This window comes from Cervus elaphus, chromosome 5 (assembly GCF_910594005.1).
Source record: "Cervus elaphus chromosome 5, mCerEla1.1, whole genome shotgun sequence".
Lineage (NCBI taxonomy): Eukaryota > Metazoa > Chordata > Mammalia > Artiodactyla > Cervidae > Cervus > Cervus elaphus.
The window spans coordinates 3,667,040-3,681,072 of NC_057819.1; the positions used below are offsets into that span (position 1 = coordinate 3,667,040).

The 14,033-nt window shown below is 57.4% G+C and overlaps 1 protein-coding gene across 2 annotated transcripts; it reads left to right on the top strand.

The window, feature by feature from the left end:
- On the top strand, positions 1-13,352 carry PES1 (pescadillo ribosomal biogenesis factor 1). 2 transcript variants are annotated; one of them, XM_043901341.1, is made up of 15 exons: positions 1-148; positions 2,790-2,869; positions 3,815-3,968; positions 5,075-5,184; positions 6,599-6,770; positions 6,873-6,962; positions 8,968-9,084; positions 9,196-9,270; positions 9,402-9,491; positions 9,635-9,765; positions 9,891-10,016; positions 10,149-10,333; positions 10,773-11,035; positions 11,178-11,339; positions 12,846-13,352. In XM_043901341.1, the coding sequence occupies exons 1-15, from the start codon at positions 125-127 to the stop codon at positions 12,927-12,929; spliced, it is 1,863 nt and encodes a 620-aa protein (XP_043757276.1). In that variant the 5' UTR covers positions 1-124; the 3' UTR covers positions 12,930-13,352. The 2 variants fall into 2 exon arrangements, with proteins under 2 accessions (XP_043757276.1, XP_043757277.1); XM_043901342.1 differs by having other exon boundaries at positions 10,773-10,985; positions 11,176-11,339.
- Positions 13,353-14,033: the final 681 nt, after the last annotated feature.

Here is a 14,033-nt window from a genome sequence, read left to right on the forward strand (position 1 = left end):
CACCTCATTGGGCAGCTCGCGCAGGCCGGCGGCGTGGGGGCCTCGGGGCCCTACTCGGGGCACATGTGGAAGGAAGCGGCGGTGTCTGTCCGCGCAGCGCCTGCAGACCATCCAGCGTGGAGCCATGGGAGGCCTGGAGAAGAAGAAGGTGATGGGCGAGAGGCCGGGGCAGGGGGCTTGGGCTGCCCCAGGAGGTGGGAGACGGGAGCGATGGAGCCTGGGGATTCCCCGGCCTTGGACCCTTGTGGGTGCAGAAGCGGCTGGGATCAACACGACAGGAGACAACAGTCAGAAGGGATCAAATGATGGGCCGGGACGGCAGTACTCGCTGTGAAATATGAAAAAGAAATCTGGGGTAGAGCTGTGAAAGAGAGTTGAGGTTACCAGGCAAAGCTCCACCCCAAAACAGGCCGAGCTGGAGGACAACTCATTACTGAAAGTGATGAGCCTAATGTAGAGCTCACCATTTTGTCGAGTTCATCGTCTCTTAAGACTAGTGGCTCCCTTTTCTGTTGAATCAGGCCTTGTTCTAGACATTGGGGATGGAGACATAAACAACCAGATGTGGTCTCTGCATTCCCAGAGCTCAGTTTCTTGTGGGGAAGTTGGACACTAAAGTAAACAACCAAATAAAATGGTCACAAACAAGCCTGGCAGGGGGAAATCTAAGTGCTAAGGTCCTTAGGTGGAAAGGGCTTATTGTGTGCAAGAAATCAAATGATATGAGGATGGCCGGGGAATAAGTTAAACCAAGGGAAGAGTGGCATCTAGTGAAGTTGGGGTTGGACAGGGACTGGGTCATGCAAGGCTGTCAGACACAAGAAACTGGATTTTATTCAAATTGCAGTAAGAATCAACTAAAGAGAGAGAACGTGATTCATCTTTCAAGTAGTTGTTCTTTTTGCTGTAGGGAGAATTGTCTTGGTGGTAGGAAGAGATTAGAGGGGATGAGGAAGATATAGTTGCCTCAATTGTTACTTTCAACTTGAAAGTTTTTACTGCTGATTTGTTGTTTGTTTGACCTGGTCTCAGTTGCAGCTTGAGGAATCATCTTTATAGGATGTGGTATCTTTAGTTGCAGCATGTGAACTCTTAGTTGCATGTGGGATCTAGTCCCCTGACCAGGGATCGAACCTGGGCCCCCTGCGTTGGGAGTGTGGAGCCTTAACCACTGGACCACCCAGGCAGGTCCTGACTGCCAATTTTTTTTTAAACCCAGCTGGCTATTGAGTACCCAGAAAGTGCTCACAATTGGAGTTATAAAGATACAGGATAGCAAACCTGAGCTTGAGACACAGATACAGACATGTCAGTGGATCGTGACAGTTTTAAAGCTGAGTTTCACAACTGTTTTGACATTTTGAGCCAGATAACTATTGTGGGGAGGGTTATGCTGTGTGTTTCTAGGATGTTTAGCAGCATTCCTGACCTCTTACCTGCTAGGTGCCAGTAACACCTAACAGCCCCAAGTGCAGAATCCATCCCCTTGTACACCCGGGGAGAAAAGTCATCCCAGTTATCTTTGATTAATCTCCTTAAGATTTGAAAAGATAAGAATGGTGACAGAGTGGCATAGGGCAGTGGAAAACAGTTTTAACAAAAGCAGAAAGTCATCTTTGTGTCCCCGGGATTTGGCATGGGCCTGATCCCCAGTAGATGGGTAATAAATGTCTGAAGGGTAAGAATGAAGGCGGGGCATGTTTTGTGACTGTGGGGTTGTTCATAACATACCCTCAGGAGGTTACGGGTTTATCCCTTTGGAGCCGGACCTGCCCATGGAGGCCTGTGTGCTGTCTTATTCCAGCGGGAGACCTAGCTGGGGAAGGATGTGCTTGGTTACTTTGCAGGGAGCTGGTTCAGTGTGCTGCTGCCCGATCGGGATTCAGAGCCGTGAGTGAGGCAGCATCCAGCGCTGCACACATCCAGGTGGTTGCACAAGACCATGTGGTCTTCGGGGGCAGGTAGAGACCAGGTCTTTTGTCTTTTATTACCCTCCTAGCATCTAGCCAAATGAACACTTGGAACATCGTAGAGGTTTTGTGATTGTTTGCTGAATGAATGAATGAGGGGAAGGAGAGAGGCTGTGTGGCTTAGAGTGTGCATTTTCAACCAGACAGTGTCATCTCCAACGGAACAGGAGTTGGTTGGGGGACATGGTAGATATTACGATGATGTGTGTCCCTCTAAAGGACCACATTACACAAAGAGAGCTGTGATATATCTATGGTGTTAACATTTTGGGAGGCTGTGAGAGAGGGTGATGAAACGGGAGAAGAGGCCTAACAAGGCCTCCAGTGGTGGAAAGGGTGGTTATAATGAAAAAGAAGTTGAGAACCCTGGCTTAGTGGATGAGGCACTCAGGCTCTGGGCTTGGACCTAGGTCTGAATGCAGCCCCAGCTCTTAGAAAGCTGTGTGACTCCGGCGGGTTATTTTTCTGAGCCTGTTTTCCCCCCTTGTGAAATGAGAATTTTAATGGCACCCACCTCACAGTGTTGTGGGGATTAAATGAAGTAACGTGTGCAAGTCAGTAGTCATCATGGTCGATACTTAGAGCTACTGCTAGGGCTTGGCATAGCACCTGATCCACAGCAACCTCACAATGCCCGCATCACACAGATGTGTGTGTCCTCCGTGTTGACTGCTGTGAAGACGGTGCAGGCACGCTTCCTCCCCATGGCCTCTTGGCCGTGAATCCACAGCAGTGGTCACCTTGTGCATGAGGAATGTCCAGAAGTGGCTGTCCATCACTGCAGCCATTGCTAATGGAGAATTTATTTTCCTCCCCAAGTATGAACGGGGTTCTGCCACCAACTACATCACCCGAAACAAAGCCCGGAAGAAGCTGCAGCTGAGCCTGGCCGACTTCAGGTGAGCAGTAAGATCGTTTTGCCTTCTTATCATTTAAGTGTTCACTGGAGTAGCTCTTCGAATTTCCCTCAAGGGCTTTTCTTTTGCATTCACAACTTGAGTGACTACGGTGTAAGAAGCCTAGCTTTCGACCTGTCTCAGGTTTCAACACCCCTTTCTCCCTTAGCTTAATCATTTCTAGCTTTTGATTTAAAGTGAAAGACCTGGGATTCTTCCTCCCACTGAAACACTTAGAGGCCATTGTAGGGTTATTTATTGACCTAATATCAGTGCTGTGTCCCAGGGAGTAAGGAGATCTGGGGAGAGGGAGAGAGACTGGGCAGTAGCCAGTCGGGTGGAGCAGTCAGAATACACAGCATTTATTGATTAAGTTAATCATCTTAGACCAGTGTGATGTGTGGTGCCCTAAAGTTGATTGTAACAGCATCGTCATAGATCACTAATCACAGATCACCATAACAAATATAATAATGAGGGAAAAGTTTGAAATATTGTGAGAATTAGCGGAATGTTTCATAGGCATGAAGTGAGCAGATGTTGGCTCTGACAGACTTGCTGAATGCAGGGTTGCTCAAACCTCCAGTTTGTTAAAAAAAAAAAAAGCTAAGCTATATATGTGAAGTGCAGTGAATGAAATGCAATAAAACAAGGTATACCTGTATGTGGCTGAAACACTGATTTCTCAGCAAGGCCTTTCCTGACTCCCCTTGCTGAAAGAGGTACCTGCAGTTGGCCTCTGTCGATATTCCTGCTAGTCTCCTTTCTGGTGCTTGGGACATCTTGCATGTGTTTTTCAGGAACTTGTGACGGTCAGGCTCCTACCTGAGGATGTGAGCTTTCCCGAGGGCAGGGCTCCTGTGGTCTCGGTTCTCTGTGGTTTTCCAGGCCCAGCATGGCCAGTGCTCAACATGTTTGCTGATAGAAGGAATGGCATTTGTCTTCCAGGCGGCTGTGCATCCTGAAAGGCATTTATCCCCATGAACCCAAACACAAGAAGAAGGTTAACAAGGGCTCCACGGCGGCCCGCACCTTTTACCTCATCAAAGATATCAAGTTCCTCCTCCACGAACCCATCGTCAACAAGTTCCGGGAGTACAAGGTGAGGCCCGGCTCCGGCCTGCAGGGGGCCCTACCCAGCTCTATGGAGACCCGCTAACACTGATCTCAGGCAGGTTGTTTGATCTCTGGGAGCAAGTCTCTACAAAGGGTAAGGTAATTCTGCCTCCAAATTGTGTTGGGGGAATTGACTGAGCTCTTTCTGTGTGGAAATCATTTACACAGAACCTGGCCAGTGATTAACACTTTACTTGTCATACCTTTCCCCTAGTTCTTTGGGGGAAAAGTAAATTAATTGCCTGTGAAGCAAAGATTGTAGTCTTTCGGGGTCTCTCTGGTATATTTTCTGCCCAAAGAAACCCATCTGATTCTGGTTCTTTCTGAAATCACTCCCAGGAGATCAGGCTTTTCATTCCGCAAATAAAAACCATTAAAATGCTTAAATACCACAGGGAAAGTAGAGATCTAATTACCCCAAACGCAAATAATTGGAAGTAGACTGCTGGTACTGTAGCCTTTGCCGAGCGACAGGGCCAGGCTGAGGAGTGCAGCTGCTGGTGGCCCTCTCCCCAGAGCCCACCGAGGTGCACCTGGGGTTTGCAGCCTCCTTAGTTCACAACACTGCGCCCCTCGTGGGACTGGTCACTGCTCACGACCACAGCGGAGGGGGCCTCCGAGCATCTGGGGAGCACAGAGGACAGGCCCGCCCTGACGTGCTTGGAGGGCGTCAGCTGGTCAGTTAGGAGGATTTCCGGGGCCACCATTGACCTCAACTGTGTTTTCTCCTGTGGCCCAGCCCCACACGTGGGCCCATGGCTCGTTTTCACGGACACACAGGCTGGTGTTTCTGGCCTAACCTCCTGGCCCTGACCTGCCTCACTTCTCAGTTGGAAAATGGGGCTGAAAACGTTAAACTTCCATGTCAGCACGTCTGAGTGCTCTTCGCCGTTCACCCGTACACAGTGTGGTGCGCTGGGTTGGGTTCACTGCTCCGTGGAGGTGGCCGAGGGGGCAGATGGTGCCGTCAGACAGCCGTGGTCGGCTTCTGGAGGCCTCGGGAGTCCCCCCAAAGCCAAGCATCCCTCCCACACAGAAGGGGTGCCCAGGACCCCCTGGCCCCACATCAGCGGTCTCCTCCTCCTCCCCCAGGTATTCGTCCGGAAGCTGCGGAAGGCCTATGGGAAGAGTGAGTGGAACACGGTGGAGCGTCTGAAGGACAACAAGCCCAACTATAAGCTCGATCACATCGTCAAGGAGCGGTGAGCTATGGGCTGTGATCTGGTGCTGGGGGTACAGTGGGGAACACGGCCAAGACCCCACCCACAGAGCTGGACTCCTCTTGAAGGAAGCAGAACAGGAAACAACTTCATGTTGTTCTAATGGTTACAAGTTCACACAAATGCCATGAGGGATGCTCTCCACGAGGGGAACTGGAGGACACACGTGAGTTACAGGCCGGTCAGAGGAGGTGTCTGAGGGCAGACCTTTGAGACAGCCAGGGGGAGTGTAGTTCAGGAAGAGCGAACAGTGCAAAGGCCCTGTGGTGAGAGAGAGCCAGAGTCTGGGGGTGCACGGGCTTGCACGGAAGTGTGGTTGGACACCTGACGTCAGCCGCTGCTTGCCCATCCTTCTCCATGGTCCCCCTCCGTCACTGACTGAATCGGGGGACGCTTGGTAGTGTCTGGAGACACTTCTGGTTCTCGTGACTAGGATGGCAGAGGGGTCTCGTAGCATTTAGGAGCCACAGATGCTGCCCAGCCCCCTGTGGCACACAGCACAGCCCCCACCGCCCAGAACAGCCTGGCCCGAAGTGGCGGCAGTGGTGAGATTCAGAAACCTGGGGCTCCCTGCACGCCTGTCTTTCTCTTGGGGACTGCTTGTCCGGGAGCACTCAGCTCCGGCCCGGGTGGACTTGGTCTAGTCAGCCGGGCCAGCCCCGGGCCAGCCAGCTGAGCAACAGCCCCGGCCTGGGAGCTCCACGGCAGGCGTTCTCACCCCCAGCCCTGCAGCCGCAAGCTGGGCGGCCCAAGAAGAGGGTCTGCTCCGAGCGGGTCCTCCGCTAACACAGAGCTGGCGAGTGTGACACGGCTGTCCTTTGGAAGAAATGAAAAAAAAAAAAAAAGGTGCACAAGAAAAAAGCAAGTGTCTGGATTCACGCACACACCATGTGGCAGTGTGATGGCGCTCCCCGTTCTGCGTCGCCCACTCCTCGGCCGTTGCTCAAGAATGAATGGCCGCTGGTGCTTCTAGGAAGGGCTCGGTGGTTGGGGTGGTCTGTGAGGTGGAGAGGAGGAGACTTGGAAACATCCGAGGGGCTGACCGAGGCTCGGGGGGGGCCTCTGAACCCGGAAGCCGAGCGCCTCTCCTGTTGTCTCGCGAGAGGCCCCCGCAGGCCTTTCTTCTGTCTCGCGCCATGTCTGAGGACCCAGCCTCCCCTCCCGACCCTTGGAGCTAAGTGGGCTCGTCCCAGTTCTGCAGAGCCTCCCAAGGCCACGGGGAAGCCGGTGCTGCCCAGGCCCCTGGGGCGTGGCCCGGCTCCCTGTCCAGGAGATGGTGGTGGCCTGGCACGGGAACGGGGCCTCTGGGGTGGCTGACGGGTGGGAGCAGTGGGGTCGGAGGCCCCCGGGAGACCAGGCGGAGCGGCCTCGTGAGCGCCGCCCCCTGGCTGCGCAGGTACCCCACGTTCATCGACGCGCTGCGGGACCTGGACGACGCCCTGTCCATGTGCTTCCTCTTCTCCACCTTCCCGCGGACCGGCAAGTGCCACGTGCACACGATCCAGCTCTGCCGCCGGCTGGCCGTGGAGTTCATGCACTACGTCATCGCCGCCCGCGCCCTGCGCAAGGTGAGCCCCGGGCCGCCGGCGGGGCCCCGCCCCCAGCCCCCAGCCCCCAGCCCCCCGGCCCCCTGCCTCGGGCCTCACACGCCGCCGTCGGCTCCTCCGCAGGTCTTCCTGTCCATCAAAGGCATCTACTACCAGGCCGAGGTGCTGGGCCAGCCGATCGTGTGGATCACGCCCTACACCTTCTCCCACGACGTGAGTGTTTCCCCGGGGAGGGGTTTGTGCGGGGCCGTGGCTTCCTCTCCGGTTCCTAGCCGGAGATGAGAGGGTGGGCGGAGAGGGGATCGTCCTGTCCTGCAGAACCAGCTGGGGTCCTGAGTGCCGGCCGGGTGTGGCGAGGGTGGGGGGAGTGTGTGGTAACAGGAGCCTGAGCCAGCCTGGCTGCCGTACCTGCTGGCTGGTTGGCCTCGGACGGGTTCTCCTACCTCGCACGTTTAATAAGGCGCCTGCACTTCTGAACCTTTGTCCTGAGGGTTTGAGGGAGAAGAGCTTTCCCAGTGCCCAGTCCTCAGGGGTCGCAGAAGGAAGAGTGAGCAGCAGCCGGGAGGAGCGCGCCTGTGTGCACGGCCTCACGCAGAGCCCAGCCTGCCTCCATCCCGCTGGGTCCTCACCCAGCTTTCTCTGTCTTTTAGACTGGGCGGGGGGTTTGGGGCAGGATCCATGAAGAGAAATGCTGACTTGACCTCCAGATGGGGGTTGTCAGCCCCACAGGGTCACAGCTGATTTCTCCTGTGGTGGGCCCACGTCAGCCCCGCTTCATGCTCACGCCCTGAGTGGAAACTGCTGCCTTCAGCAGAGACCTGGCTAGGTGGCGGCTTCGCTGCCCGGGGAGTGGGTGCTCCAGCGGGAGTGAGTGCATAGTCGGGCTCCACTGGGCCCCTCCCCACTCCTTACTCTGGGCTGGGCTGGGCTGGGGAGCCTCGGGCCGGAAGCCCTCTGAGGCCCCGCAGTGGGGATTGGTGGCAGCCTCTGTGGGTGAGGTGCTTGGCCCCCAGCAGCCCCTGTGTCTGCTCTGGGGGCCGGCGTGTGTGAGTCCATGCTCTTTGTTTATTCCCTGCCCCGTCCCTCCTTGCCCCATCCCTCCTCTCCCCGTCCTTCCTGCCCGCCTGCCCTCCTTCTCCAGCCCTCCCTCTCCTTCCTGCTCTCTGATGTCCCACCCCCGCACTGCTCAGACTGGCCTTTGTCTGTCCCGCTGGGGTGAATAGGGCCCTATGGTGGCTGGCCTCCACACAGCTGGCCCTGGAGGCACGGGGGAGGGCACGGGCTGCCCCTTTCTCCTTCCTCTGACCAGCGCACTCCCGCTGCCTCCTCCCAGCAGGAGGATGGGGGACCCGGGCTGGGTCAGAGCTGAGGCCCTCATGTGCCCCCTCCTCCTCCCGCTCTGCCCCTGCACAGCCAGTGCTGGGCTCCCAGCAGCAGGACCCAGGCAGGTAGTGGGGTTCAGGGCGCTGCTGGGCTGTGGGGGAGTCACTGCTCACATGCCCCCAGGCCTCTGGAAGAACCGAGGTATCAACGGGGGGGACAGGTGGGACTGTCCTCTGTTTTTGCCCAGGCAGGCAGCATTTCTCAAGAGCACCCTGAGGCTGGGCCAGGCGGCTGCCCAGCCCGTCCTGGGCCCTCAGGCTGTGCCTTTGTCTCTGGTTTGGGCCTGAGGCAGGGTTAGATTCTGAGTATTGGTCCCAAAGGTCCCGCCAGGGCTTGTAGGTGCAGTGTGCCCTCTGCCCACTGCCCCAGCTGTCCCCATCCAGGCAGGTGGGCTGTTCCAGGGCCACCTCGCCCATCCGGGCCCCCAGGTGCTCGTGGGCTAGCCCCAGGGAAGACAGTAAATGAAAATTGTGAGCTGGGCGGTGGAGCAGGCATGAGCAGCCTCTGCAGGGGTGGAAGTCTGACCTGCAGAGTGAGGGGGCGATGGGCATCAGCAGTCCTGGGCACCTCAAGGCAAAGGTTTCCCTTTCTCACCACTAGCCAGGATCTGGCTCTGGTCTCCAGGACAGCCTTTGGGACCCTTATCCAGAGCCTGACTGGTGCCCAGGATGCTCCTGGGTGGGGACCCCCTGGACTCTGCCCTAGGGGCCGAGCTCTGAAGGCAGGGCGGCCCCGAGGGCCCTCCTGGTCCTCGGGCAGCCAGCGCCCCCCGCCCGGGTGGCTGTCCGTGTGCTCCCTGCACTGACTTCTGCCTCCACGCCCGCTGTATCCGCAGCACCCGACAGACGTGGACTACAGGGTCATGGCCACGTTTACCGAGTTCTACACCACCCTGCTGGGCTTCGTCAACTTCCGCCTCTACCAGTCTCTCAACCTGCACTACCCGCCCAAGGTAGGCCCTGCCCTCGCCTTCTCCCCACCGGGCGGGGGCACAGCCTCTGCCTGCAGGGAGGTGGGGGCTGGGGCCTCCCCTTCCTCTGATCAACCCCTCCTCGCCTCCCAGCTTGAGAGTCAGGTCCACACAGAAGCGAAGACCAGCGAGGACACCTACGCCCTGGACTCGGAGAGCTCTCTGGAGGTGAGAGGGGCTTCCAGCGCCGGCCCTGCATCCCCCAGAACCCAAACCCAATGAGAGCCGTCCCAGAGTGGCCAGTGCTCCCCCTCCCCCGCCTGCAAGCAGTGTCTCTACAGCCCCGCTTCTTTCCGCAGAAACTGGCCGCCCTCAGTGCCAGTCTGGCCCGCGTGGTGGTGCCCACGGTGGAGGAGGAAGCCGAGGTGGACGAGTTTCCTGCTGATGGGGTGAGCACTGCACGGCCTTCTGGAGGCGGGCCGGGGGGCCTGAGGGGTGTAGGAGGAAGCTGGGGAGGGACTCGTCTCCAGCCTCTGCCTCCCGTGGGGGTGCGGGCAGGCCCGACAGCGTGAGCAGCCCCTCCTCCCGGCAGGAGATGGCGGCGCAGGAGGAGGACCGCAGGCAGGAGCTGGAGGCGCAGGAGAAGCACAAGAAGCTTTTCGAGGGCCTGAAGTTCTTCCTGAACCGCGAGGTGCCCCGCGAGGCCCTGGCCTTCGTCATCAGGTGGGGGCCTGACCGCTCTGGCCAGGTCCCGCCCTGGACCAGGGACCCTGGGAGAGGGAACAGGTGTGTCCTGGGAGGGTGAGCTTGTGCCTGAGGACCCTCGTGGGCTCCCCCTGTGCCTGTAGGAGTTTCGGGGGGATTGTGTCCTGGGACAAATCTCTGTGCATCGGGGCCACCTATGACGTCACAGACCCCGGCATCACCCACCAGATTGTCGACCGACCTGGGCAGCAGACCCCGGTCATCGGCAGGTAGGCCCCCGAGACCCTCTTCTTCCTCTGCATGTTTGGGTTTTCTGGGGGCGGAGGTCTGTGTCCAGGGCCCTGCAGATGCAGCCAGGTCCTCGGGGGGCCCCGTGACTCTCTGCTCCTGCCCTGCGCCAGGTACTACGTACAGCCCCAGTGGGTGTTTGACTCGGTGAACGCCCGGCTCCTCCTCCCTGTGGCAGACTACTTCCCTGGGGTGCAGCTGCCCCCGCACCTCTCGCCCTTCGTGACGGAGAAGGAAGGCGACTATGTGCCCCCGGAGAAACTGAAGCTCCTGGCCCTGCAGCGGGGCGAGCACCCAGGTGCGTGGAGGAGGCCGGACCGGGCGGGCTGGGCACACTCCTCCAGGCCGGCCTCAGCTACCGGGGCTCAGCTGGCTGCTTCCCTGATTGGCTACGGGGCACATTCCAGAGAACTGGGCAGTCAGTGTGGACACAGAGCCCTGTACATCCTCCTTGGAGTAACACGGCTTAGGAGGAGGAAATGTTTGTGTCCTGGACTCGCATGTCACTTGATGTCCAGGATAACTGAGCAGAATGGTCTGGAAGTTTCTGTGGGAGGCAGCAGAACTGAGGGGTGGGGAGCCTGGAGTTTGTGCTGAAGGCAGCTGGGCCCAGGGGGAGGTGCTGGGGGGCCGTGGCTGAGCCAGCCCTGCTCTGCCCCTAGAATGTCCGCTGCCGGTTCTCACACCACAGGGGGAAGGGCAGACCCCCAGGGTGCAGAATTCTTGGTTCTTTGTAGGAAACTTGAATGAATCTGAGGAGGAGGACGAGGAGGAAGACGATGAAGGTGATGGCGAAGAAGAGGGAGAAAAAGAGGAGGAGGAGGAGGAAGACATGGAGGCTGATTCGGAGAAGGAGGAGGAGGCTCGGCTGACCGCCCTGGAGGAGCAGAGGCTGGAGGGGAAGACAGAGGCCCGACTGACCGCCCCGGAGGAGCCGAAGCTGGAGGGAAAGACAGAGGCCCGACTGACCGCCCCGGAGGAGCCGAAGCTGGAGGGGAAGGTAGTGGGGAGTGGACCAAGGTCTCATCCTGGGAAGCAGCCCCCCACAGCCATCTTAGTGCCAGACGGGCGGGAGCCAGAGGGGGCTGGAGGTGGAGGGTGGGGTCAGCCTGTCCCCATGTGCATCCTCCCTGTGTCCCCAGAAGCCCAGGGTGATGGCTGGCACCGTGAAGCTGGAGGACAAGCAGCGGCTGGCCCAGGAGGAGGAGAGCGAGGCCAAGCGCCTGGCCATCATGATGATGAAGAAGCGGGAGAAGTACCTCTACAACAAGATCATGTTCGGCAAGAGGCGCAAAATCCGCGAGGTGAGTCTCCCTGCCCCCTGCTCCCCACCCCCTCCACCTGAGGCTCAGATGGGGCCTCACAGCTGAGCTTCCAGGCCTGTCAGCTCTCCTGGGCAGACTCTGGGCCAAAAAAGAGCTTAAGACAGTACTGTGTACACCAGAACTTGAATGGATGGGAAGGTGGCTCGCCCCTCATTGCCCTTGAGGTGGTCTGGAGTAACAGCCCCCCAGTTTTCTTTTGTGCATGTAATAACATGGGTGTTATTGGGGGTGTGTCATGCTATACAACCTGGAGGAGGGCATGGCAACCCACTCCAGTAATCTTGCCTGGAGAATCCCATGGACAGAGGAGCCTAGTGGGCTACAGTCCATGGGGTCACTAAGAGTTGGACACGACTGAAGTGACTCAGCGCACACGCACGTGCTATACATACAGCACTTTGCTTTATTGCGCTTCACAGATGCAGTGTTTGTTAAAAACGGAAGGTTTGTGGCAGCTCTATGTGGAGCAAGTCTGTTTAGCACCATTTCCTCAGTATTTTCTCATTTCATGTGTCTGTCACCAGTGACATTGGTAATTCTCACAATATTTTGGACTTTTTCATTAGTATTATTTGTTGTAGTAATGTAGTGATCAGTGTTCTTTGATGTTACCATCACTAAAAAAAGCCATCACTAAAAAAGACTACCGTTCACTGAAGGCTCCGGTGGTGGTTAGTATTTTATTAGCAGTGAAGTCTTTTATAATGAATGTGTATGGATGGTGTTTGTAGACATGATGCTACTACACACTATTTAATAGACAACAGCATAGCATAAACAGAACTTTTTTGTGCACTGGGAAACCAAAAAGTTCTTGGGACTCTCTTTATTGTAATGCTTGCTTTTTGGGGGTGGTGGGTGGACTCAAACCCACAATATCTCCAGGGTCTGCCTAAAAATCATTCTGCTGTGTCTGTCATTAGCGTGAGCTGTCCATGGCCTCGTACAGTGCCTGCTGTATGTCATACAGCCCCTGCTGACAGGATTAGACTGTCTCCCTTTTCTAGTCATTCTCAGAAAACACTCTCGGACCCCTCTCTGCCTTACTTCCAAGTATCTCTCTGCAGGGTAAATTCTTAGGCGTGTAATTGCCAGGTGGAAAGGCCTGCCTGTTTTGGAAATAGATCATGCCAAATGGCCTAGGCGAAAGACTGCCCCAGGCCGACCCCTCCAGCAGCTCCTGGTGAAGGTTTGAAAGGCCCCAGCTTTCCCAGGCGAAGCGGGTCAGTGGGGCAGTGGCCTGCAGCCCTGGGAGCCTGCGGTCCTCCTGACTTGCTGGTGGCCCGTGAAGTAACAGAGTCATAAGGCAGAGTGAAGACCCGGTTCCTTACCTGAGGCTCTTTGGATCGATTTACTTTTTCCCCGTGGCAAGTTGCCAGTTAGCTTTTCTGGAAGCTCTGCTTTTAAGGGGTGGCCTTGAGTAGGAGAAGGGGGAGTCCCCTTCCCTCCCTCCTCCCGCCCACCACAGCTTAATCCTCCTTGCAGGCCAACAAACTGGCGGAGAAGCGGAAAGCCCACGACGAGGCTGTGAGATCGGCGAAGAAGGCCAAGAAGGTGCGGGCACTGTGAGTGACAGCAGCTTCTCATCAGGCGAGGCCAGCTCACAGCAGCAGGACTGGGCAGGCACCGGAGGGCCTGGGCCTGGTGACGGACCTGGACGCTTTGTTGTCAGCCCTTCTCCCCCCTCTGCTGGCCCTGGCCTCTGCTCATACTCGCTGGCTGGGCCCAAGAGCAGCCCTGGCCTCCCTTGGATGGCACTCCCTGCGGGTGGCTGCACAGAGGAGAGGCTTCTGCCTGGCCAGACGTCAGTCTCCCAGGAGCCAAGTGACATGGGATTGGGGGGGGGGTGGGTGCAACCTGCCCCTCCCTGACTGTCCCATTCACCCTGGCTTTCCACACCCCCTCCCCCACACTCGGTTGGCCCCGTGTGTGATGGGCAGAGGGTGGGGAAGTGTTTGTTAATAAACAGCTGGAGTTTTGCAGCCAACTGAACCCTGTGTTGACAAGCTTCCCCGGGGTTGGAGAAGGGCCGCCTTGTGCCCTGTGCTCCAGCCCTTGGTTCTCACTGAGAAGGGCCGGACACCGCCCAGACCCCTCTGGGTGTCTGTGGACCCCACATTCCAGCGTGGAGACCTTTCCTCTGTGAACATGCTTCCTCATGTGTGAGCTGAGAGTAGAAATTCTGGTGCCTTTGTCCCAGGTGTGGGTGGTGGGTTCAGTGACAACATTTTAGAGACTCACTAGTATCAGGTGTCTGGTAGGCAAAGCGCTCAGCGAACACCCAGCGTGACTGTCATTTCCTGCTGCAGTCTGCCCAGGAGGTGAAAGCCAGTGTCTTAAGCATCTGTGGGGCCTGAGTGGAGGGACCACGGCTTTACCTGGTGGGCTTGTGGGCAGAGCTGCCGGGGACCCCCAGTGTGGCTCTGCCAGCAGCCTGGCTTATAACCTGGGCCAGGCCATCCTTACAGCTTCCCCTTGACTCTGGCAGTGCCCCATCTGGACTGCCGGTGCCTCATGGCAGAGCCAGGGCCAAAATCAGGGGCATGGGATGGTCACTCAATCCCTCCCAGGTCAGGCAGGGAGATTCTGAACCACCGCCTGCCCCAGCCCCGCTCTGTCTACTGTGGGCTCAGTGCTGTCAGGAGCAGGGCCAGGGTGGGGAAGTGTGAGTTT

Bases quoted from the DNA above. Each gene is read 5' to 3' on its own strand.
- PES1 (XM_043901341.1), top strand. From the start codon at position 125: ATGGGAGGCCTGGAGAAGAAGAAG. The intron at 2,870-3,814 runs GTGAGCAGTAAG...TTTGTCTTCCAG, and splicing joins CTGAGCCTGGCCGACTTCAG to GCGGCTGTGCATCCTGAAAG. The intron at 5,185-6,598 runs GTGAGCTATGGG...CTGGCTGCGCAG, and splicing joins GATCACATCGTCAAGGAGCG to GTACCCCACGTTCATCGACG.